Source organism: Centrocercus urophasianus, unplaced genomic scaffold (assembly GCF_019232065.1).
Source record: "Centrocercus urophasianus isolate 14NV4802_14NV808 unplaced genomic scaffold, USGS_Curo_1.0 seq_10, whole genome shotgun sequence".
In the NCBI taxonomy this organism is placed as follows: Eukaryota; Metazoa; Chordata; class Aves; order Galliformes; family Phasianidae; genus Centrocercus; species Centrocercus urophasianus.
In genome coordinates, this window is record NW_024884142.1 from 37,607,202 (window position 1) to 37,631,792 (window position 24,591).

Genomic DNA, 24,591 nt, shown 5'->3' on the forward strand with positions numbered 1-24,591 from the left:
GGAAACTGGCTGCCCATGGTATGAACAGGTAAACACTTCTTTGGGTAAGAAACTGGCTAGAGGGCGGTGCCCAGCAGGTAGTGGTGAATGGAGTTAAGTCCAGCTGGCGACCTGTTTCAAGTGGTGTCCCCCAGGGGTCAGTACTTGGGCCCATCTTGTTTAATATCTTTATTGATGACCTAGATGAGGGGATTGATTGCACCTTCAGTAAGTTTGCAGATGACACCAAGCTGGGAGATGGTGTTGATCTGCCTGAGGGTAGGGAGGCCCTTCAGAGGGATTTAGACAGGCTGGACTGCTGGGCTGAGGTGAATGGGATGAGGTTTAACAAAGCCAAGTGTCGGGTCCTGCACTTTGGGCACAACAACCCCATGCAGCGCTACAGGCTTGTGGATGAGCGTGAAGAAGAGAGGGACCTGGGGGTGTTGGTTGATGCTCAGCTGAACGTGAGCCGACAGTGTGCCCAGGTGGCCAAGAGGGCCAACGGCATCCTGGCCTGCATTAGAAATAGTGCAGCCAGCAGGAGCAGGGAGGTGATCATCGTCCTGTACTCAGCACTGGTGAGGCCGCACCTCGAGTACTGTGTTTTGGACCCCTCACTACAGGAAAGACATTGAGGCCCTGGAACATGTCTAGAGAAGGGCAACGAAACTGGTGAGGGGTCTGGAGCACAAACCTTATGAGAAGCGGCTGAGGGAGCTGGGATTGTTCAGTCTGCAGAAGAGGAGGCTCAGGGGAGACTTCATTGCACTCTACAACCTCCTGAAGGGAGGATGTGGTGAAGAGGGGTTTGGCCTCTTCTCCCAGGCAGTGAGCAGGACACAGGGAAATGGCCGCAAGTTGTATCAGAGGAGGTTTAGATTAGACATAAGGAAGAACTTTTTCTCTCAGAGAGTGGTCAGGCACTGGAATGGCTGCTCAGGGAGGTGGTGGAGTCGCCGTCCCTGGCAGTGTTCAAGAGGCGTCTGGATGAGGAGCTGTGTGATATGGTTTAGTGCTTGTGGTGGCAATGGTGAGGAGGAGACGGTTGGGCTAGATGATCTTATAGGTCGTTTCCAACCTTGTGATTCTACTCTATGATTCTGTAGATGCCTTATCCCAGGGAGTGCTCAAGACCAGGCTGGGTGGGATCTGGGCAACCTGGTCTAGTAGAAGGTGCCCATGGCTCTGGCAGGTGGGTTGACTGAATGATCTTTAAGGTCCCTTCCAACTTGAACAATTATGTAATTCTATGATTCTATGACGCGCTAGTAGTTCTGTTGAAAGAAAAACAGTGTTTTCCCTTTTCACTAAATAACTGAAGATTCAGTCGCTGTAACTGAGGCAGAAAAAGAGGAATTGTTTCTTATTTATATACTTCTTCTTTTTTATGTTACTGTTACTCATAAGATTTATCAACAATGCTAGCATTAGGGAATTCTAGGGGTTGGAAGGGAAGCACAATCAAAGAGTTATGCAGCTTTGCATGTATAGCCCTCCAGATCAAAAAGCTGACTGTTTCACAATAGCTTCCCATAGAGCATCCTGATGTTTTGATATGTTTGAAGTGGCTCACTAAAAAACTCTGAAGAAGAATAAGCAGACTTAAATAGCTTTCCTTGTGTCTATGAGTAGAAGTTTGCACAGAAATGGACATAAAGCTAATGTGACCCTGGTGGATACTGCATCAATGGGACCAGGATTGGTGATAGTGAATGTGGACATGGAGAAGGGAACAGGAGGACATAAGGAGTATGGGTGGGGAATGAGATGGCAAGAGAGAAATGAGAGAGAAGGTTCGTTTGCTTGCCTTTCCGAGAAGTTATAGGTCTGTAACATTTCTTTTAGCCTCCAGGAAAAGGCAATATTGAAGGGGGTAAGGGGAGAAAAAAGCCTTTAAATTTTTTAATAAATGTTCTGCTACGGATCTCAAGTACAAAGAGAATGCAGTAGGCTTTTCAAGCCCTTCTACAGGTAACAACAAAAACTGGAGATGTGGTCTGTTGTTCAGGGCTTTGAATGAAGGCTAGCAATGATGTATTGTCCTCATGGGAAGTTAAGTCTTCAGATCAGAGTAAGTTTTGCTATGGAACCTGACCAGAAAATGGATTGTGACAATCTTTGACCGCAGTGTCTGCAAGCTTTATGGGGCAGGTTTGGGTATGCTGGTGAGGAGTTTATAGACTCTAACCATTTTTATCAGGACCATGGAAGGTCATGCTATTCAGCTGGTATGTGGGGATGATTTTCCTCCATTTTACACATTTTTTCTTATGCACTATCTCTGCCTTAGAAAAGAACATTTTGTGCTTAAAAGAACTTAAACACATTTTAAAAAGGGTGCTTTCCTGTTATGGATAGCACTGCTGAGGTAGGCATCTGCATTTCTAGGTGCTGGAACTGCTGATTATGGAGATGAGAAAAATGAGTATCTCTGCTATTAACATTTTCAGACTATGTGTATTCTGCTGCCACAAGATAAGCCTGTGCCATTCCCAGAGGTAGTTAAATAACCTCTGAAACTGTTCATGCGAGAGAGCAAGCAAGAAGGGCCATGCCATGTTTTAAGGAACCCAAAGCATTATATTTCATCTCGAGGTCCAGCCTGAAATAAAAATCATCAGACATTTGAAAGAGAGAGAAAAATTGCCATTATTTTGCCTCAGTTGCATAAAAATGGGGAGGAGTGAGAGCAAGAAGCTCTGCGGGCTTGCATCTGAGACCATTGCAGCTCCAGTGGCTTGGCGTTGCCATGGGGAGAGCTGGGCCTGCCTGGGCAGGGAGCCCATCAGCCGTCAATAAGCTGTGACCTGGTGTTTGTGTTGACTATAGAAACCCGGGGAGAAGGAGCCATTTTCTGCTGGATCTGGAGGAGGCCCGAGCTTTTGCTGTGGAGGACAACAGCTGTGGGACAGTCAGCGAGGTATGGGATGGGGCAGTACTTGATGAAAGTACAGTGATGAAAGCATTGAATAGCTTCAAATGCACCTGGCTGCCAAGAGAGCCCAGCATCTCTTCTCTGTTCCATTTTCTGGGGAACGAGGGACTGGGGGGAAGGGGAAAACTGCTCAGCAGGGAAGGGCAGGAGGTCAACGCATGCCTTTATTTGTTGGCACGTTCAGTCTGAAGCAGTTGTCAACCACATGAGGTAAGTCTTCAAAGTAATCCACAGCAATAAGTGGTGATGTAGAAACCACGATGATGAAGGGAACCTTGTGCATAAGTGCTGGCACAGCCCAGGTCCCAGGAGGATCAGGTCAGTGGGATCTGAACGCTTCCCTTCTTACACTCTAAAGAAGTGCTGGCTTTGGACTCCATAAACATATATTTGGAGATAGTGCAGTGGTTAGAGCAGTCTTTTTATAAGAACAGTATGTTTTGGCTTCGTGAGTGCTTGCTGTACTCTTTTACAGATCCTCGTTTTTGATTTATATCTTGAGCGTTCTTGTTTGTCTTCTCAGATGAAGGCTATATATTCCTTTTCATTTTATAAATGTTTTGAATCTAGCTATAAAGGGCAACACATGAAAACACACAGTAATGCCCCCAGAAAGATGAATTGGTTTATTAACTCAAAATCTTGGCTCTTTTTTGCTGAGTTGCACAAAACTTGTCACAGAGAGAATTATCACTGACAACAGGTTTTGTTGGTATTTTAATCTAGGGCCGTATTTTGTGGCTAAACAGTACAGAAATTAGACAAACTATGAAGGTCAAGCAGTATAATTAAAAATACAGAGCAGCAAATTGTATCCAGTAATAATTCACTTTCCTGCTGCTAATGAAATATGCTAGCACAAATTAATGGCTTGTTACTTAAGCCTGCTGGAAAGACTTTGTCCCAGTACAGAAGGCATTCAGCCTGAAAATGTGTGCATAACAATCTTCTAACCAGCAAACGAGAGGTTGGACATAGCTATAAATCCAGCGTGTTCTGGGAATAGAAACTGGCAAAAACACTCTTCACAAAATATCAGGGCAGGATCTCACTGGGATTTGGACGGCGGCTGATGTAACAGAGTGCAGATGTTTATGTGGACTGAAAGACATTCCCAGAATAAGAATATCATACAAACACATGCTGATTTTTACAGCAGAAAAACAAGGAAGTGGGGATAATAGAGCATATATTCATATTTCTGATGAAGCATTTGTTGTTTTGCTCAATGTGCCCGTACTGGCAAGGCAGCCTCTGCGGGGTCTGCAAGTCGTTTGGGTTGGCCTGACCAAATGTGAAGACCTTTCCTCTGATTTCTAGGGAACTTGTGTTAACTCTTCATGGTGACAGAAGTACTGTGTAAGTATAGGGCTGCTGATGGGCTGTGGATCCTACGCGTGACGCTGCATGCAAACTTTTGTCCGGCCGCTTTCATGACAGCCTCTCATGCTTTGGCCTAAGTGTGGATCCCCTTTCCAAAACCACTCTCATCTCGCTTTCCCATGAAGAGTAGTCTCGCTGACCCAAAACTAGGAGACAGGATCTCACTGGTCTGTTGTTGAAGAAGAATAATGGAATATTGTCAGGCCTTATGGCTTATTGAGTCCTTTCCTTTATTACCAGACAACTCCTCATTCTCCAATTTTCTTCAAAGACCTAGAGGGTTATATATGAAACTAAGCAGTCTGTTTGTCATACTCAAACTCTCTTCTCATATTCATATTCACTTCTTATACAGTTGTACTTTTCTGATGCTCAAGATATATATTTTTTGTAAGTGGAGTTTATTTATGGCCAGATTTACTATTTTGCCAGAAGTTTTGCTTTATCCGGAGAAGTGGCAATTTATATTCCCACTGCTTCACTTCCTTCAGCCAATTCAACCTTATTTCCATTTTCTCTATTGTAGCCCATTCAGAAAAATCTGAACAAAGTAATTCCCATTAGTTTACAGCCATATCTGAATGATCTTCATCTGAGTTCCGCTGCCTTCAGAGTGGCTTCTTCCCTCTTGCTTCATTCTTTTTTAATAGCTATAGGATAGCCTGCTTTTTATTTTTGCTAGCAATGTTTAGCTTAACTGGTATTTTTTCTTTAGCTCCAGGCTGCCCAGTGCTCCCATTTTTTTCTTTCTCTGCTTTCATTCTCTACTTATGCTCAATAACTCAACGGTTGGCTGATCACCCTTGCTTACAAACCCTTCCCCTGTCTTTTGAGTACAAGTTTTGGTTAGCTTTTTACCATTGATTTAAAGATTCTCTAGCTTCTCTAGTGTTAAAATCTTTAGGGATATTTGTTGAATTTGACTTTTCTAATTATATTTGTTAATTTCTTTACATTTGTCCTTCTGGACTTGATATACAGGTCTGTTTTATTGTTCCATTATAACCCAGATTATGATCTCTAACATTTTCACTGCTTACTTAAAAAGTCGCAACTCTCATTTTAGCTCAATGACTGTTTGAAGGCATTTGTAAAGCATGGCAAACTTTATTTTTTGGTACTACTCTAGTAAAAAGAGTGATTACTCTTTTCCCTTTTTTATGTGTCTTATGTTAGAGACATATATGAGAGTTCAGGCTCTCACCTAGTGAACTGTTGTAGTGCACACACTGGTTTCCTCCCACCCATTTTGCCCAGTTTCTTGTCTGGGTTCAGTAAAATCTTGTACTTCATTTTTCTGTCAACAGTAACACTTCCTTTCTTGCTCTTTTGCCATCCTGTCTCCTGTCGTTTCTTTGCGTCCTCTTTTATCTGAATTTCCTCTTCTTTCACATGTGAAGCCCAGAGATCTGGACTGTCCAGTTCCTTCCCAAGGTTTCTTAGTTTGCAACTCTTATTATCAGGCCAGTCCAGTGGCAAGAGATGAAATTTACCCTAGGTGTTAGGATGCCATCAACCAAGGAGGTACAAGGACCAATAAAGTACATACTACGCTTGTGTTTGGCCTGATGGCTGCCTCTTGTGCTTTAAATTAGACATTGTAAGTCTGGTGATCTGACTAAGATCACTAGCTATTTTATTTTCAGTGGGTTTTTGTTTCTTTGTTGTTGTTTTAAGAAAAAGGCAGAAACCATATGCCCACATCTGCCAAACAGATTCTGCAGACCACTGAAAAACTGATGGTAGAGAGCATTGCTCAGAAGCTGGCTACGAGTAACTTACCTCTTCCTTCCCTTTGCTCTCAAGAAAGAAAACTCAAGTCTTTCTGCAAAGATTTGTTTCTTCCTTTAAAAAGACAACTTTTTTTTTTTTTTTAATTGATGATGCACTTGACAAGTGAGCAGAATGACTGTAATTCCAGATGTGAAGGGAGCACAAATACTTCAGAAATTCTCACAAATCAAGTGATTTTGCATCACAACTGAATGGTAAAAGAGGATTATTTATAGACAGTACAGTTGTCAAAAAGTGGCATTTCTTTCAAGTTCTTTAAATTTTGGTTGATCTCAAATAGTAGTTTTGAGTGAGAGAAACTGGGAGAACAGATCTTGAGTGTCAGTATATTTTGTTCCTGAAAAAAATTAAAGCAAAAAGTTTCAATTATTTTCTTGTAAGAGATTTTGAAACTTTGAATTTCATGTTTGATTACCTAAGCTTTCTAGAGTGTCCCTGACAAACTAAATGAAGAAAGGAGGGGATATCATTTGTTAGTGAAATGCAGGGGGATGGCGTTCTTGAAAAATTTTGGCCCATTTTGTTTCCCTCCTGTTTTCCTCAGGCTAGCAATCAAAATGGGAAAAATCACTTTCACCCTGTTCTGTTCCAGCTATTAAAGAAAATTCCTCTCATTAAAGGAAATGCTGAATAGTTAGCTCTTTAATGAATATTCTATGTGTTGTTTATATATACCTTATATATAGATATCTATAGGACTGGGAATTTATGCTATTTACATGAACAGTTCTGGTCCAGAGTTCACAGGTGATTTATTCTTGAGAAGGAGCAAGATGGATGAAGTATACCACATCTCTTCTACTGAGAAAGTCCAGCAGCTGGAAAGAGAACTAGCAGCACAGCTGGCAGAGCTGAAGGCACAAATAGAAGACAATGGGGTACTTCAGGGAACACCAAACAGGGCATACAGGTACCAATAGTTTCCTGGGGAATGAGGGAGAGAGTGAGATTGTAGCAATGCATTGTCCTCTCCTCATTGCAAATGAATGTCATGTGTCTAAATATTCATTTTAGAAGCCTGAAGGCCCTCGTGGGAGCCAGGAATAGCAGCTTTTTCATTGTCAGTCTGCCCCAGTGTTGCAGCCGAAATGGAAGAGAATGTGAAAACATAAACTAAATCCCATTTCATGTCATGTATTGCAAACAAAACGTTCAATCTCCTTAGCACGTCAAGTATTTCCTCCTTATGGTGAAGAGGAAGTAGCTTTAAATATTATGCTGGGATGTCTAAACAGAATGGTTGCAAGTAAGACAGCTGCTCTTGCTCTCCTCAGCCATGATGAGATATTAGATGTGACAATGCATCCACGTTTGGCTTCAGGAAAGCTGTAGACCACCTAGAGAATATTTGGAGGAAAACAGGGGTCAAGAAAGTTTGACTAAGACACTTAAGACAAAAAGGAAAGCAGCTGGACTTGTGTCTCCACTGAGTTTTGTCTGGATTATAAATCTTCAGACACATGGGAGAATTCCTGTAAAGATGAGGGGAAAAAATTCCTGTTTCCTCTTACGAATAGAACAGAAATCATGGGCTAAAATTCAAACATTCCCAAGAGAGTATTAATTAAACACTGATGTCTAGGTGAGGAGGTTGCTCCATCATGATTAGAAGCCTTTAAGAACAAGACAGATGAACACCTGTAAGCAATAAATATGCTTTTCCTGCCTTAGAGCAGTGGGAGGGCTTGGTGATCACAAAATCCTCCACAGCCCAACACTGTTGTGGTTCTAAACTTTTCCATTTGCACCTGCCGAGTATTTTTTTTGGCCAAGATTCAGAAGATGTTTTTACTGATCCAGTTTTCATCTGTGTTTTTAATTTACATGCATTCATTTTTGTTCATTTAACAAAAAATTTGCAGTGTATACTTGCTATAAGTGTGTAGACACGTGAGAATTAGAACAGTTTTCTTCCAGAATTTTTCACAGTTCCTTGTCATGCAGGCATCTTAGGAAGGAAGCTGGCTAAATGATGAAGGATGATTGTCAGGGAACTCTGCTACATAGCTGTGGGCTGTCATATGTACCCAGAGAATTGACAAGCATCCAGATGGATTATTAAAAGGCTTTGACTTAAAAATAAATAAATAAAAATTAAAAAATCTTCTAATTAATCCAATCATACTGCTTGAATGTAAGTTTTTATGCCATTAAACTTTCTTACTGTTGATCTTGCCATTTGAGTTGTGTTGTGCCTGACCAATATTTGCTTTCCACCAGTTTGCATGTAACATCTTGCTGAACCATTTTTTCCTTGCAGTTCTGTTCCAGTTCCAAAAGATGCAACTTATTTCAGAAAAGAAAGAGAGAGAATACTGAAGAGAGTCTTACAGGTAGATAGCTAAAGCCTAAATCAGCTTCAAAAAATCTCTTTGCTCTTAGAATCATAGAACAGTTTGAGTTGGAAGGGACCTTTGAAGGCCATATAGTTCAACTCCTCTGCAATGAACAGGGACACCCACAGTTAGATCAGGGTGCTCAGAGCCTCGTCCAGCCTAGCACTCAATGTAGCCAAAGATGGGGCATCTGCTACCTCTCTGGGCAACCTGTTCCAGTGCCTCACCACCCTTACTATAAAAAAACTTCTTTCTTTCATCCAACCTAAATCTCCCTTCTTTTAGTTTGAAACAATTTCCCCTTATCTTATTACAACAGACCCTTCTAAAGAGTCTGTTCCTGTCGTTATAGGCCTTTACCAAGTAGTAACTCAAAGTAGTAGTAATTCAAATTGCAGAAATGGATATGTTTTGTGAACTGAAGAACAGTCTGAGCCTGTAGCATTTGTTTATGCGATAAAGCCTAATAAAAGACTTCTCTTTATTTAACGCTATTTATTTTCAATGGCCTGAAAAGGAGATCTGTTCACCACCCGCTGTTTGCAGGTGGCGGAAGCGAAGCCCCTTGTTATTCAGGCTGATGTCATGCAGAGGGAGTTAGAGAGCTGCTGGACAAGGGAGTACACAGCAACAACCTTGCCGCTGCTGCTGCACCAGGTGGGTTCGTGCTCGCTGCATAGTTCGGGGAGGCTTCCCCCAGCCCTGCAGGCTGCACTGTGATGTTAAAATAGGAATGGTGTGCAGCTCCTGCCTGAAAACAGGCACGAAAGCGTTGTATTTGCTGTATAAAACACTTCCTTCTATGATGTGAAAAATGCTGCTCTTTGCTTCTTTGAAGAATGGGAATCTCAGTCAAATCAGATGGGTAGGAGCAATGTTCATGTATTCCCCTGATGCTTTTGCTCTACTCTATTACAACAGTGTTGTGGATTATTTTTATTCCCTTTTTTAAAATAGAGAAAGAGTGCTCAAATTGCTACATCCAATGGATGGAATTCTGCCATCTTCCTTAAGTGCTTTCTTCATTCCCATAACACTTTTTTCTTCTTTTTTTTTTCCTTTTTTTTTTCTTCTCACTAGAACAACTTCTACTTCATAGTATAAATGTATACAATATTTATATTGTGAATAATAAATATAAATCACTGCTTTTGGTGACTAATTACTTATTCTTTTGGTGTTACTCTCTGATGCCAATGATGATCTATAAACTGCTTAAGCTTCCTGTGATGCTAAACAGCTGGGTTTTGGTTTTGTTTTTTTTTTTTTTTTTTTTTTTTTGCTAATATGTGGTATGTTTGTTATTTTTTTTTTTTTTTTATTCAAGTTTTTTACAGACAGAATCACTCAGCTAGTCCAGAGTAAATATTTGCACATGCTCAGATGGAAAAGATTTTGCACACACAGCAGTGTTATTGAGCAGCTTTATCCTCTCTATCAGGTAGGATCCCAAATCCAACATCTAACAGGAGTTAACAATGGCTTTCTTTTCACCCAAAGGAAGAACTACTAACATTAAGGATGATGTATAGAACTTGGAAGTCTTTAGATTTTATTATCTGTTACAGCAGCATCTGTAGCACAGATTAATATGGTTTCAAGCACTGCAACACTTATCTGGAATATTACTCCCATCCCTCCTTCCACCTGACAGTACATAATACAATTATATATATATTAGGCATTTAATTCTGTTTAACTTAAGGTGCTATGGTTTATTGAACAAATGTGAACAAAAGGAAGATAGAAGGTTTTAACTTTTTATTTCTACTTTTTTTGTTCTTATTTGTTGTAAAAGCAGTCTTTTTTTTTTAAGTTCAGTATCATTGATATCCCAGAATAAGCAGCTTTTTCTGCAAATAAACTGAGTTCTCTTACAGCTGAATATGTTTTTCTCTCTTCAGACATGAATAAATGTCAAGCAGAATAGTTTACATAACTGTCTTGCCACTATTCTTCAGTGTTGTAATTCACACTTGTTGATTGAATCTTCTATTAAATCATCCATTTTTCTGTATTGTCAGTGACTGTATTTTCTATTGGGCATGGTTGTGTCAGCATTTTCAGTAGAACTTTCACTCTTTAGGTGGTTTGAGCTTTCTAGAGGTCATAATTGCAGGGGATCGTGGTGGTAGGGCTTGGTAACGAAGACAATAAAGAGATTCACCACTTTCCCACATGAACTTAATGCCAAGAAACAGAACTGCCACTTGCTGTTTGGGAAATGTGTGAGCTGAGGCCGGGAGAGAGAGAAAAGATTCTCTGATGTAAGCAGGGAAGTGGCAAATGGCTGTGTGTGTTGATTACTAGGCCCTGTGCTATTAACACTACCATGGTAACTCATGCCATTATTGATAGTTCAGTAAAAGGCAAAATGTTGTGTAGAAGATGGTCAAAGTGCATTTCCAGTTCCTGGCCAGTTCCAGATTGACTCTAATCAGCATAGATGAGCATTTAGATGTGTGGTTCCCTAAGGGGAAGTTTTCTTACAAGGTCAGCAATATGTGCTTCTAAAAAATTGCACTTTTGCTCAGTCTTTTAAAGGAGCAAGTTGAGGAAACTAGGCATTTGTATTTGAAAAGTCTTCAGGTAGTGCCTTCTCTGGTCCTTCTTGAAGAGTCTTATTTTAGTGGATAGGACATGAAAAGATCACTACACGTTCTTCACTGTTATTAATCTGTCTGCATTCACACTGATGTCTTATTATACTCACATACTGTCTGCTCATGGTCAGTATTAGACACTCAGAAATATTCACTATTTAAACTGAAATTCACTTTAATCCTTTGGAAATATAGTTCTTCAGCATTTAGGATGCAAATAAAACTTAGAGGTTACTTTCAAACTGAGATTTCTTAAGGAATACAATGACCTTCTAGCTAATAAGAAAAAGATGCATGTGTGCAAAGATGATAGCATCTCTTCTGTATACCTAAACAGAAGCAAGTTAGTCACATCATGGATGAATACAATGATGCAGTTCAGAGGGCTGCAAGGCTTTCAGTGGCAAGGGAGAACTTCCTGACAGGAAAGAAAAATGCAATGAATGTAGTGACAAAGGAAGATCTGCTGATTTACACCCAATGGTTAGTGTGCCACCTACACTCTGTGAAGGGCATTCACCGTTTTCTGCAGGTAAGATGAGCATTTTGAGCAGTAAAATGTAATTATACAACATTCAAACATTAGTAAACTGAGGAAGATAAAAGTCAGTGCAAAATCTAAGGGTTTGATGGTACTAAGCCAGACTGCATACATTTGACTTTCAATTCTTTTAGCACATTGATTTTTCTGGAAAGGAAATATGTAAATTTAGCTTTGTAATCGTTGTAAGTGAAATAACGAGTTCCGTGGCTGCAGAGTAGACAGTGCTGGGCTGTGTGGATTTAAGGAGCTCCAGAATGAGAAGAAAACTTGATTTTTTTTTTTCCATACTTGTTACTGTTGCGATGTTTTGATAGAGCAGAATGTTATGAAAGGGTTGAGTCATCTTGATGAATAGTCTGTAGATTTGAGGATTATTTGTTTAAGTATCACCCTTTGAAGACAAATATGAACACATCCTTATTTTATATAGTTGCTTTAATATTTTATTACATGAGTGCTACAAGTCATCGACAGTGAATGATCTTCTAAATTTATATACAATAGGTAATTATGATTTTCTTTTTCTTTCTTGTGTTTAATTTTATTATTTATTTTGCAGCTGAATAATTGTGTGGCTTCTAGCTGACTAAGAATAACAACAAACATGTTTTTAACTCCAGGTTCTCCAGCATTTGCCTGTTTCTCACAAACTGAGTGTGGTTGATGAGAAATGTCCTGATGTGATCCAAGACAAATGGGACAAATTAAGGAGTGCCTTTGACAGACATTCAGATGTTTTTAATACTGATGTGTTTTGCTGTTCAAAATTTTTAAGAAATGGTGAGAAATGATCAGCTTTCCTTTAGAAATCCTATGGATAATGCATTTGTTTATGTATATTCTTCAAGACCGGTCAACAGTGCAAATCTGGGAAACATTGAATGCTGTGTTTGGGTTGTATGCTTGAAAAATTTGGAGTGTGGCTTCTACAGTCAGCAAGAATCCTGGAAACCTGGTGTCCAAATTCCAAGGGGTGCAGCCTTGAATTTGTGGCAGTCACTCCTCTGGCCTTGCTGTGCACTGGGCTGCAGAAACAGGCAGTTTAGAAGAATACTTGTGGGGTCAGCTCAGTGGAGAATTCAGGATGTTGTCCTGATTATGCCAAGCCCTGAAACTCACCCTTTTAACTTTCTGCAAAAATATTATTCAAAATATTTCAGTGGGTGGCTGGTTTCTGGAGAAACTAAAACAAGAAGAGAAATGTTGTTTCTAGACACATAATGAAGTATCTCCAGAAAAATCTCCTTGTGGTCAGTTTCAAGTTCCCTTTCCTTTTGGAGGAAGGGAGGGAGTGATACTGCATGTATGGAGTTATCCATGTGAACAGCACTTAAGGCAGCATTCCTGTTGCAGAGTCTTTGACTCCAGTGGTTAATTCTGTGCTTTTACAGGCTGGGAATGATGTTGCACTGCAGGATCTCATGGAATGGGCTACGGGAAAATGCAGCCCTGGCTTCTCTTCTGGGGATGAGGCACACCGTTTGCCTCCTTGAACTCACAAAGAGCAGAGTGGAGGAACAAAGAGGGGCTGTGACTTGCCCTCCCCCTTCCTTCTGTCCACTGTAAACTTCTACCGCAGAATGTGGGCTTGTAGGTCTGCAAGGGCCTAGAAGTGGCACCTGAGGGAGAGCAACGTTGTAGGGGATATGATGGAGCATAACAATAAGGAAAATGTACATTTACCTGGGAAGGATAAGGGACCTTCAGTGCTTAGTTAGTTGTCATACTAAGGTCTAACTGGTCTTGCTGGTGCTGCCCTCTTTCACTCCTCAGCCCAAAAGTGGTGCCAGGTGTGGTTCTGCTCTGCCTCAGGAGTGCAGTGGTATCAGGGTTAAGGCACAGGGAGAGGCAAGTAATGTTTCTTTCATGAGTGGGCTATGAGAGGGAGGGACAAGGAGAGGGCAGATCTCCAGTGTATACAGTTCTTCTGCACCATTAATTTTGCAGAGGAAGAGACAGTTATTGTTATTTAAACAGCAACTCAGAAGTGACTTAGCTCATTTTGATCTTCAGTATCTACTTATCTAATATTTGAGGTACAGTATCATATTACCATCATAAGCTCCATTCATCTTCTATCTGGATCTGAGCTTCGTAGATGAAACATCAGAATGATTAAAGAAGACATGAAAAGCAAAGATGAAGTGAAGCTAAGATGGAACAAAAGAGCAGATGGCCCTTTATTGCTGAAACAATGAGATAATAAATTAGATTACCTGTAGTTCCACTAAACCCCAAGAGTTTTGATGAACTTTAGCAAGCAGTAGCTTTCCTATTAGTATCTTTGTGTGTATAAGCAGTATCATCAGTTTAGGGTAAAGGAGAATGAACTGGCACTTCTTTGGATTTTCAAAGATATTTGGAAAAAACGTAGCAGATAAAATGCTACTGTTTGTTTTGGCTTGGTGTGAGATGGAAACCAGGGAGTTTGAACAGTGGTCATTTTTCTGTGGAGAAAGATGGTGGCACAGGGCAAATGGTTTCTGCATTTAAAAAAACAACAATCAAACAAACAAAAAACAAAACTGTGTTAAACATTATTTTCAAAGCATTGAATAAAGCTCTTTATGAAAAGATGACAAAGCCTACAGGAACACAGTAGTTTTGGCTGTTCAAGAATGAAGGAATACTGATATTCTCCAAGGCTTGAACAAGGTTAAGTAGGAGAAAATATTTCAGTTTTTCTAAAAATGGGTGCTATGTCGCAGACAGACTCTTCAACACATACCCTAAGCTCCTCAACCATCCCTAGTACACTCTTGTTTCAGAAGTTTGTGATAGCAGCATCATGCCAGTATCAGGTACTGGAGGAGTGATAACCCTTAAATAGTAATGTGCTTGAAGTTCTTATGGCGTGACCTGTGAGGTGTGTGTGAGAGAGAAGAATGTTGTATACCCCTGAGCTATTACTTCTTGTTCAAGCAGCAGGATCTGTTACTTGGCATCCTTTCAAGGCATGCTTTCTTCCAAAGGCTGTGGAGGTGTCCTGAGCTGCAACAGCTGGTAGAATTTAAGGGTGTTGTGGAAGGCCCTTTCCTAAAAGTAAAACAAAAATCCATGCAAGTGTAGATTGTTTTTCATTCTCTCTCCTGCTTATTTCTGCTTCTGGATGGAAAAAATGAAATTACATCTTTGTGTGGATGCAAAGCAAGAGGCACTGATAGTACTGCTTTCAGTCATGTTGCTTGAAACGTTGACATTCTCCAGCTGATTATAATTATTGCAGCATCTTGCCACAAGGACACTGGATTCATTCTGCCCTGTCACAGCACTGAAACCAAGGAGCTGAAAGCCCAGCTCCAACTTCTGCTGGCTCACTTTGATATTGACTACAACCTTAAAGATCTCAAGGACCCAGCTGATGAGATGAAGCTCTTTTATTTGGTAACTGCTTTTTGATATTTAAAAACAAAAAGTAAGAAATATCTTTAAAAGTATGGAAGAATGTTCTATTTATGATAAGTCAATGTTTTGTGTTATGGAAAAAAAGCTTGTGGGAACTTTGGATCTTTACAGAAAGCAGCAGAGAGGCCTGGATTACTCTCGTTAGGCTGTAGCAAACACCAACAGTTTTGCAGAGTTTATACTTTGTGTTATTGCTTGAGTCTGTACCTTTGCTCTCCCAGCTCAAACTTGCACCTTTTGCATGCTTTTTTTTCTGCCCCTGTGTTGTGCATCCCAGCACTGCAATACTTCCACTAGAGGTCAGCTGATGCACATCATGACACAGGCATGCGGTGAGTAGCTCCTCAGTTCAGTGATTAACAGCAGGAAAATTCTGTTTTTGATCCATTTCACCAACCACAAGGCAAAATGTCTAAACCTCCGTCTTTTGTTCAGTGCCCAAAAGAGATGTGTAGATGTAAATAACGTTGTTTTTAAATACTTGCCTTGTCTTACAAATTGTGGCCTGTAGTGGTGCTGGTGGTACAAGTTTGGTTAACGTAAACGGGTCTGTAAGTCTGCCACAAACACAGCGTTTGAAATGATGTAGAATAACTTCATTGTAGGCCAGCAGTGGCTTATTAATTTTTGAACAGGCTTTTCAAAGTACCTCTTTCTTTTGGCCAATGCTATTCCTAGCAGAGGTGATGACAGTAGATTTGGCATTGACTGAAAGACAGTATGAGTTGTTGAAAATCTCATCTTCTTCTTAGGTACTTCAGAGTTAACTGCAGGGAGTTTTATTATGTCTGATGGAAAGGGAAAAACACAGAACCAAACTGTCTCCTTTGTCACTTTCCTGCTTCAGTTATTTATTTCAGCTGATAATATGCAGTATTACTTTTTTATAGAATTCAATATCCTGCTTGTGAAGTTTATTACAACATCATCTCCTTTTGTGCTACAGGTGGTCCAAAAATTTAGGAGCATCTTCTGCAAACAGCAGACAATGAGAACATTTCCAGATTATGACACAGAGATTTCTAGATTACAGAACTGGGGCATGTCAGGTCCAACCAGGGCTTTGAAGAAGAGAGCCAACTGGATCCCTTTTATAAAGGTAGCTATGAGTAACTCTCCTTTTTCAGCTGTCATAATAAAAAGTCCTAATCAGCCTTCAGGATGTATCAGGGTATATTTCAACAACTAAATTCTATAATGTTTCTTTTCACAAACAGTGATGATTTTTGAACAATTCAGTTCTTAAGTACCTGCTGTACTTCTGCATATTAGTATAGTGAAGAAAGAACTCCTATGCACGTCTGTTAAAAATAAAAAAGTAGAAGTGAATGTGTTGCACTTTCCTTTCTAAATATTGCTTCTCAAAATGAAAAAAAAAAATATGGAGTGATATTCATACATTTTGTGGTTACTTTTCTGTCAAACAGATTAAGCCTAAAGTAGATCCCTGGCAGCAAAAGCTTTTGATAAAAATGAAACAATGGAAAAAAGTGGATAAGATGCTGAACGTTCTTTCAAAATTTGTAGAGGTAATATAACTTGTTATTTCAAGATATTTTAACTTATTTATTCATTTCCAATGAAACTGAAACATCTATAGAAAGACTGCCTCAGGTTTATGTGTCATTTGTATATGCCTGAATTCACTGAAGACCCTTTACTAAGGTGCTTGCTATAGAGAGATTTCTCTCTTTCCTTCTTTCTTTCTTTCTCAGTTCAGTGGTTTCCAAAGGCAACTTCAACACTTGCATAAATATTCAAAAGCTCTGAAGTTCACCCAAGTCAGGTTAAAACCAGCCCTGGAATTTATGTGTCAAAGGTGTTAAAAAAATTGTTCAGAACATGCTTTCTTTTTTGTGACCAAGGTTCAGGCCCGTGGTCAAAAGACAAGGTGAGATACTGCACTTGTGAGGCACAAGTCTAAAATTCAGTAGGGCATAGGACAAAATGCAGCCTAAGCCATGCTTCCAGTCCATGTGAGACTGTTCTATTCCTGAAATGTCACCATGCTTCTTGGTTTCCTCTTGCTGCCTTCTTCAGGGGCTGCATGGGGATTGTGGGTGGCACAGAGTAGAAATGGGAAATGGGTGTCAAAAATAACCCACAACCAAAACAACATGAAAACAACCAGAAACAGGCAGAAGCAGGCAGATCTGGCTCAGTGGGGTTTTGCTACCTCTGTGTTGGTGCCATGGGCTGCATGTGGGGATGGTGTCTTCTCTGCTGCCTAGCTGCTCTGTGCTGGACATCCATTACTTAAGATCTCATCACTGTCCTGCATCCCCTTTAGCTACTTGCTTTGTCCACACCTGAAGCTGACATCAGTGGAAGTAAGCCAAATGACTACAGATAGTGCTCTGTATGTATTTATTTTTCCTGATTCTTATTCAGTATTTACTTTCAGGGTTCTCTCATGAAGCATCTAAGGGCAATCTATGCTTTTTATATGTGTAAATTTTGCAGCTTATGTAAATTTTTTTGCAGAAAAACTGAAATTGTCTTTAAAATATGCCAGTTAATCGAATGTTTTTCAGTGTTTTGATGATACTCTCTTAAGAAATAAAAAGATTAGGTATTTACTGTAGCTTTTTTTTTTTTTTTTAATTTAGGACTGCGATAATCTTTCTTTTGTGATCCCTGTTTTCATACCCTTTAACCATGCCAGATATTTCACAAAGAAACCATTCTTTTGTATCTTGCCACAGCACAGCATATAATTTCTCTGGAAAACTTGGGCAAAAGCCATCATCACCACAGAAAGAAAGTAATAAGAGCTTTGCAGCTCACTGAGACAATGAACAATCATTGTCCTTGCCTTTTCCATGTGGCTTGCCCTGAAAATACTGTATTTTTAGGTTTGGTCAAGAAATATGTGTTTCTCCTTAAGGATGAGGAGTAACAGCAAAGGAGAGAGGAATTACTTAGAAGTCCCACCCCTCCATAAAACTCAGTTGGAAAAAAAGTGATCCTATATCCTTTATTATCTTTATTATGGTGCCTTCTTTACATATGCTAGGACAGAGAAGTCTATCTATATTTTTACCTTACAGAGTACTGGTCAATGTTCACTGGGTGCTCTGAATTGCTCCTGATGTGCTGACTGGTATGTTGATTTGTTTGCCTTGTGAATCTTTCCTCTGTTTTTGATGTGGTTTGTAACAAGGTCTCAGACGTGGAGAAGGTGATGGAGGGTCTCCAGGATCATGCAGCAGCCGTGCTCAAACCACATCCTTTGTGGTCAGGTTCTGCCACTTGTTCTCATGCCTCAGAACAGCAGAACTACGATGACATCTGGAAGGAAGTCTACGCCTTCACTGAACGTCACCAGGTATTTGGAAGAGGAAATGATGAGTAATAGTTAATTAACATGTCTAGAAAGCATTTTTCAGTCCTGACAGAGGGCTCCTCTGACATCAGAGTCCCCCTTTTTCAAAATTCAGTCTCCTGCTCTTTTTGCTAGACAGGGCCTTCTCATCGAACTGTGGACAGGATACCCCTCTGCCCTGGAGCTCACTAGTGGCTGTGCAGCAGTTGCTGGAGGCTATCCAGCAGCTGAACACCTGTGGATCTGACAGCAGATCTCTGATTTCTGCAGAGACCTGTTCTCACACCTGCATGGAAGCAAGTTCCTCTTCTCAAGGGGGAAGTGGAATTAGTGGGCATGGCCTTAAGAAACCTCAGTCGCTGCAAGAACAGAAGCTATGAGAGATCTTAAGTTTCAGAGAGAGGAAACAAAAACCCACTGAGTGGCTTGGCAGAGTTGTGAAGAAGTAGGACTGACCTATCTCTCTGGTATCTGGGGAATTTGTCACATTGCTTAAGTGGCATGCTCAAGCTCTGTGACCAGTCTGCTGAACCTGAAAGTATGAAAGTATGATGAAGATGGACTTTGATTACCTATTTCTTTATCACCCTCCTTTATCGCCATCATTCACAGCCACTGCTTTAAGGAACATAAAAGCATTACGTACAGAACTTCTAAATCTCAGATGTTCCCGTATCTGCAGTCAGATGCTTCATTTGGCTTGCTATGCTGTTGTCAGACTGCCTGCACCAGTGGGCCTTGTTGGCACGTCAAGAAAGTGCTGATGAATCTCCTTGCCCCACTGTTCTTTTATTGCATCATTAATTTTTTTTTTTTTTTTTTTAAGAGGACAGGTCTCAGTTGCTAGAGCTGGATGCAGCCCCAGTGTCATAGCAGCCCATGTCCCTCCATCCTGCTGAGGGCCAGGCTCAGGCAGGGCAGTGAGTGATACAAGAGCAGGAGAAAAGCAGCAGAGGCAGAAAGATATCCCTTCGTACCTCTCTCCTGGTGATGAATCTGCTCCAAGACTGATCCCAACTCTGTTTAAAAACAAACCCACATATTTTTGTCAGGAAAAGCTCCCACATGTAAAAACATGCAATTCTTCTTACCTCAGGCTGACTTAAACCCAGGATACAGGAAATATTTGGTTACTTAATGAAAACTTCAGGAAAGAAATGAAAAGGCACTGCATTGTACATCTCCTGTCAAGTGCATTGATTCTACAGTTGGGCTGGGAGAGATCTCTTGCCTTTTGCAAGAGACATGACTGATCTCAGCAGCATTAGGTTAATTATAAGCCTAATTTTGAAACTTGTCTTGTCACAATGGCATAGCAGTGCTAAACTTAGATCTTCCACAAAAGAAACGTTACTCAAGTCTCAGTGTTTTTAAAATAAAAATTTAGCTGTTACCCAAAAAAGTGACATTGGTCATCTCACTCATTTTCAGACTGCATTTTATGTAATACTTTAGTGTGAAAATTTTAAGTGGACTTGCTTAATAATTATTCAAATAATTATACTAATATTTACGAGAGATGAACAATCAGTACTGTTGAATAACAAAACTATACTTTAATTCTATCTGACCTCATATTATTTTAAATAATAGAGACGGAAGATCTTAGTTTTTCTAAAATTTGAGCAATTAGACATTCTTTAAATTCAACAAGAACAGGATAAGAAAGGATGATCCCACTTGGAAGAGAGGTAAAAACAGGAAAATCAGCTAACAGGTAATGTATCATTGCAAGGATTACACAAAAGAACTTTGTATAAGTGTTTTGTTTAAGTGTTTGGCAGTTTCTTGTGATTTGTTTGGCTTGAAGGAATTTTTGAGTGCTACATACTCGTGTCAGCTTGCAAATGTATGTGACAGTCAGGCCAGTCCTGAGTTTGTGTCCCTTGTGTGTGTACTGTTGCTAGATTGTCTTATGTTGAACGGGATACGTTTTACAAGCACTAATTTGTGAATTAATATTAATAGGATTTTTGATAATCAGAAAAAAAAATGCCAGAATCAATATTGTAAAACCTTTATCACTCTGAAGAGAATTCCAACTGACTCCATCCAAGCTCAAATGAAGTAATAAAATAAATTGGAATAGAGAAGTGGTTTAAATGGTCAACATTTTATATATATATATTTTTATTGTTTGCTGAAATTAATTGGATGACACTTAGAAAATCACTGCCCATAATGTTCCACAATTAAAAAATACTGTGTAATCCACAGTGATTATCTCATTTACACTGCTTCTAATGCCAACTTAATTTCACTGATGTTAGTGGAGTAATACATGTGAGTAAACCTTGATGGGAGGGACATAAACAGGCTCGAGCAGTGAGCCCAGGAGAACCTCATGGTGTTCAACTAAACCAAATACAACATCTTGTACCTGACTTGTGGCAACCCCAATATCAGTACAAGCTGTGAGATGTAGGGATGGAGCATAGCCCTGCTGAAAATGACATGGAAGTACCGCTGGATGCAAACTGGACATGAGTCAGCAAAGTGCCCAGAAATCCAACTATACTCTGGGCTGCATCAAAAGAAGCGTGGCCAGCAGGTCGAAGGAAGTAATGTTGCCCCTCTCCTCTGTTCTGGTGAGAACTCACCTGGAGTACTGCATCCAGATATGGAGTCTTAGGTACAGGAGATACATAGACTTGTTGGAGTGTGTCCAGAGGAGAGCCACAAAAATGGTTGAAGGGATGGAACACCTCTGCTATGAGGACAAGCTGAGAGAGCTGGGGCTGTTCAGTCTGGAGAGGAGAAGGCTCCAGGGTGACCTGACAGTGGCCTTTCAATATCTGATGGGGGACTGTCAGAAGAAACGGGACAGATTCTAGCAGGTTTTGTTGTAACAGGACAAGGGAAATGGTTTCAAACTGCTTCTTTTTTTTAGATTGGATGTAAAAAACATTTTTTATGGTAAGAGTGGTGAGGCGATGGAACAGGTAGCCCAGAGAGGTGATGGATGTCTCATTCTTGTGGACATCCAAGGTCAGGCTTGAGGGGCTCTGAGCAACCTGATCTAGCTGTGCATGTCCCTGTTCATTGCAGGGGAGTTGGACTAGATTACTTTTTAAAAGTTACTTCCAACTCAAACAGTTCTGCATTTCTAACATCTGCAGGAGCCCAGAAATCATTTTCTTCTACAGAAGGTAAAAGGGGGACAGACTAATTGGTCAGATATGTCACTAACCGCGGTTTGCTTGAGCTTTTGATAAAACAGATTTTTGGAACTTTTTGGAAGTGTTCTTTGATCTGACCCTTTCTGCTGACTTGTCCTTAACATTAGGATAGTTTTTTCATACTGCCCAGGGACATTATAAGGACAGGAAATCAATCAAATATCATAGAGTTTTTTGTCATGACAATTTGATATCTGGCTGAATCATGAATTTGATCCTGTATGGCAATTTCTTTTCTTTCGTTTTTCTTTTGTTATGCTAAAGTCTATGCATAAAGCTGGCAAGTAAGAAACAGATGCAGACTCCCCGAAGCAGACTCTAACTGTTTGTGTTGTCACTAGGAACTAAATACTGAGGGTGATAACAAAGCTGTGGCTTGCAGTGAGGAAGGTGTAGGAGACAGCAGCTCCAGAAAGCTTCCAGGATCCTACAGAAAGAAGAATGAAAGAGGGTAAAAAAAAAATGGAATTGTTTATATGTACATAAATACACATATATTTAATAAAACCTGAAGAAAGTTGTTATCAGCCAATGTTTCTCTGATAAAAACAATGGTGTCATCCTTTTTCATTATTCTGTACTTCAGGTTTCCATGACAGTGAGTCTTGTAGGAAGCAGCATACTCTTAGCCAATGGGCATAGTAAAAATTTTTTGCTTTAATATGTTTAGAAATCTCGTTGAGTAGCAAAACTACAATTATGTTTTTCCTGCCTGGAAAAAGGTATGGTTACATGAGCACCTGGCAGCTCCTGGGACTGGAAGAAGGACCAGCAATTGCCAACAAGGAAGACGTGGTGACAAGAGGAACCTATCTTTCCTTTCTTCTCCTACGTCACTTGAGGCTCCGAGAGCTAAAGGTTAAAAAAAAAAAAAATTCTGCATGAATCAAAGTTATTTGGTTTTCATGATGAGGGGGCTGTCCTTCAACTGAAAACACAACCGTGTTTTTGTTCTGGTTCGTTTCAGAGAGTGTGCCTGGGAATCCTGAACTACTTCAGATCTGTGGAGAGAAGCCTTACTATCAGTACTGCAGGCCTCAACCTCAAGGCTGGTTGTCTGATTCCCAGTGCAGAAGACACCTCCTGGATCAGTGCTGCCAAAGGAGGCACTGGTGCTTCTGGTGGCTTACACTCTCAGCCCTATGTTCACTACACACCAGCTGACTACAAGGTGAGGTACCACCTAGCCTGAAGTCTTCCAAAGAATGCACCTTGGCAGATTCTGATGTATTCCTCTGCTTCCATGCAGACTGTGCTGTGATAAATGGCTCAGTCATCTGAGGGATTCGGTTCAGCTTGTTCCTCAAAGCTATGCACTGTGCATTCATGGACTTTATGCCTCTATCTACTAGTGACCTGTAACAGATCCCTGAGAATCTCCAAGCATACAGCAGTACAATGCTGCCTAGATGCCCATTAACTTAGACTGGTACTGCTGGCTCACTCTAAGACCATTATACCTGTGGGATTTTCACACAAAGTAGAGGTTCCTGGGTCATCTAAGGCATTTTGCAATCTATGGAAATAAGTAACTCCTAATGATTTCTGAAATGTATTATTTAGATATAGGTACAGTTTAAGGTTTATTGTTTTGAATTTTGAATGAGAGTATATGGTTGAAATGATAAAATCAGTACAATTATTTTCACAGATTGAAAAAATTATCTTCCAATAACATTCCTAAGCTTTACCAAGCTTTCATTTCCCCAATTTTCTTTGTAAAATATACTGAAGAGGAAGTCATATAGTGCTGACAGTGGTTCAGTGTGATAAAAAATCTTGTCTTCTGAGCTGTAGAATTTCCTTTCAGTTCTCGTACCTAACATTTGTACCAAAATTCTCATGCAAAAAATCCTGAAGAAGTATTATAGTATTTTAATAGAGTTTTATAAAAGCATTTTTGAGTTCACATTTATTTCTCATTTACAGAAAAATTGTTTGTTTTGCTGTAGAAATATACAGAACCAGATACACAAGCTAATTAATGGAGGAATTAAGACTAGAACTAAAAAGGAAGTAGGCTTCCTGCCCACATTTTTTTCTTAGATTAAAGCTTTAAAAAAAGGAAAACAAACCATAACAACCCCAAAACTTCCTGTCTCTAGACATGATAAAAGTCTCTTTAGAAATAAAAAGTGTGGGGAGGGCATGGAGTTTCTGATATTTTTAATTTCTGATATTTTATCATGGAAACAAACAAACAAAAAAACTAATCACCTAAAATTCCTAATTGAAAAGTTCCATGAAACTTGAAAATTGTGATTTTCCATTTCCTATTGAATGTGCTAGTTTATCATCTTCATAGTCTCAAATCAGAAAAGATTGAAAAATTATCCTTTCCAGTGGAGGATTCCATTTTCCTGGAAGCTGGCATTGTGAAAAGCTTTTCTTTTGATTCTGGAACTTTGTGTAATACATCTTTATTTGCAGCCCCTTTTCCTGTTGTGAAGCGAGAGAAACGATGCACAATGTGAGCACTCACTGATCTAGAAATGAGAGAGACATGATTATACAGTGACCTCTCTTTCCCCTAGACTAATACAGAGGTATAGTTATAAACGTTTGAACTTCAACCAAAGCCTAAATAAATATTTACTAATCCTATTACAGTTTAAGTGGCAACAAATTTAAAAGCATGGGCAACAGTATTTCCTTAGTAACAATTTCTAACATGATTTTCTTTTTTTAAATTTTCATATATTGCATTCTGCAATTCTGTCTCCCAGGAACTGAAACAATAATAGAGCCAAACTAATCGAGACCTACCTAACACACTCTGATGTGTGCTATAAAACCAAGACTGTATGACACTGTTTTGTTTTTCTTTTAAATAGTTTCAGTACCTAATCTATGGCCAAAACTGTGATATGAATCATTTCAGACAATAATCACAGTATCACACAATGGCCAGGGTTGGAAGGGACCTCAAGGATGATGAATCTCCAACCCCCCTGCCACATGCAGGGCCACCAACCTCCCCATTTAATGCTAGACCAGGCTGCCCAGGGCCCCATCCAACCTGGCCTTGAACGCCTCCAAAGACGGGGTATCCACAGCCTTTCTGGGCAGCCTGTTCCAGCACCTCACCACTCTCTGGGTAAAGAA

General features: G+C 40.0%; 1 protein-coding gene across 1 annotated transcript in view; it reads left to right on the top strand.

Annotated features, from left to right (window-relative positions):
* Nucleotides 1-14,276: 14,276 nt before the first annotated feature.
* The window catches only part of LOC122165700, a 74,702-nt gene continuing 64,387 nt past the window's right edge, over nucleotides 14,277-24,591 (top strand). Inside the window, exons 1-8 of the mRNA XM_042828958.1 lie at nucleotides 14,277-14,378; nucleotides 14,785-14,961; nucleotides 15,929-16,081; nucleotides 16,410-16,511; nucleotides 18,146-18,310; nucleotides 21,828-21,937; nucleotides 22,209-22,344; nucleotides 22,454-22,657. Coding sequence (XP_042684892.1) covers nucleotides 14,277-14,378; nucleotides 14,785-14,961; nucleotides 15,929-16,081; nucleotides 16,410-16,511; nucleotides 18,146-18,310; nucleotides 21,828-21,937; nucleotides 22,209-22,344; nucleotides 22,454-22,657 — 1,149 coding nt within the window. The remainder of the gene's footprint in view (nucleotides 14,379-14,784; nucleotides 14,962-15,928; nucleotides 16,082-16,409; nucleotides 16,512-18,145; nucleotides 18,311-21,827; nucleotides 21,938-22,208; nucleotides 22,345-22,453; nucleotides 22,658-24,591) is intronic.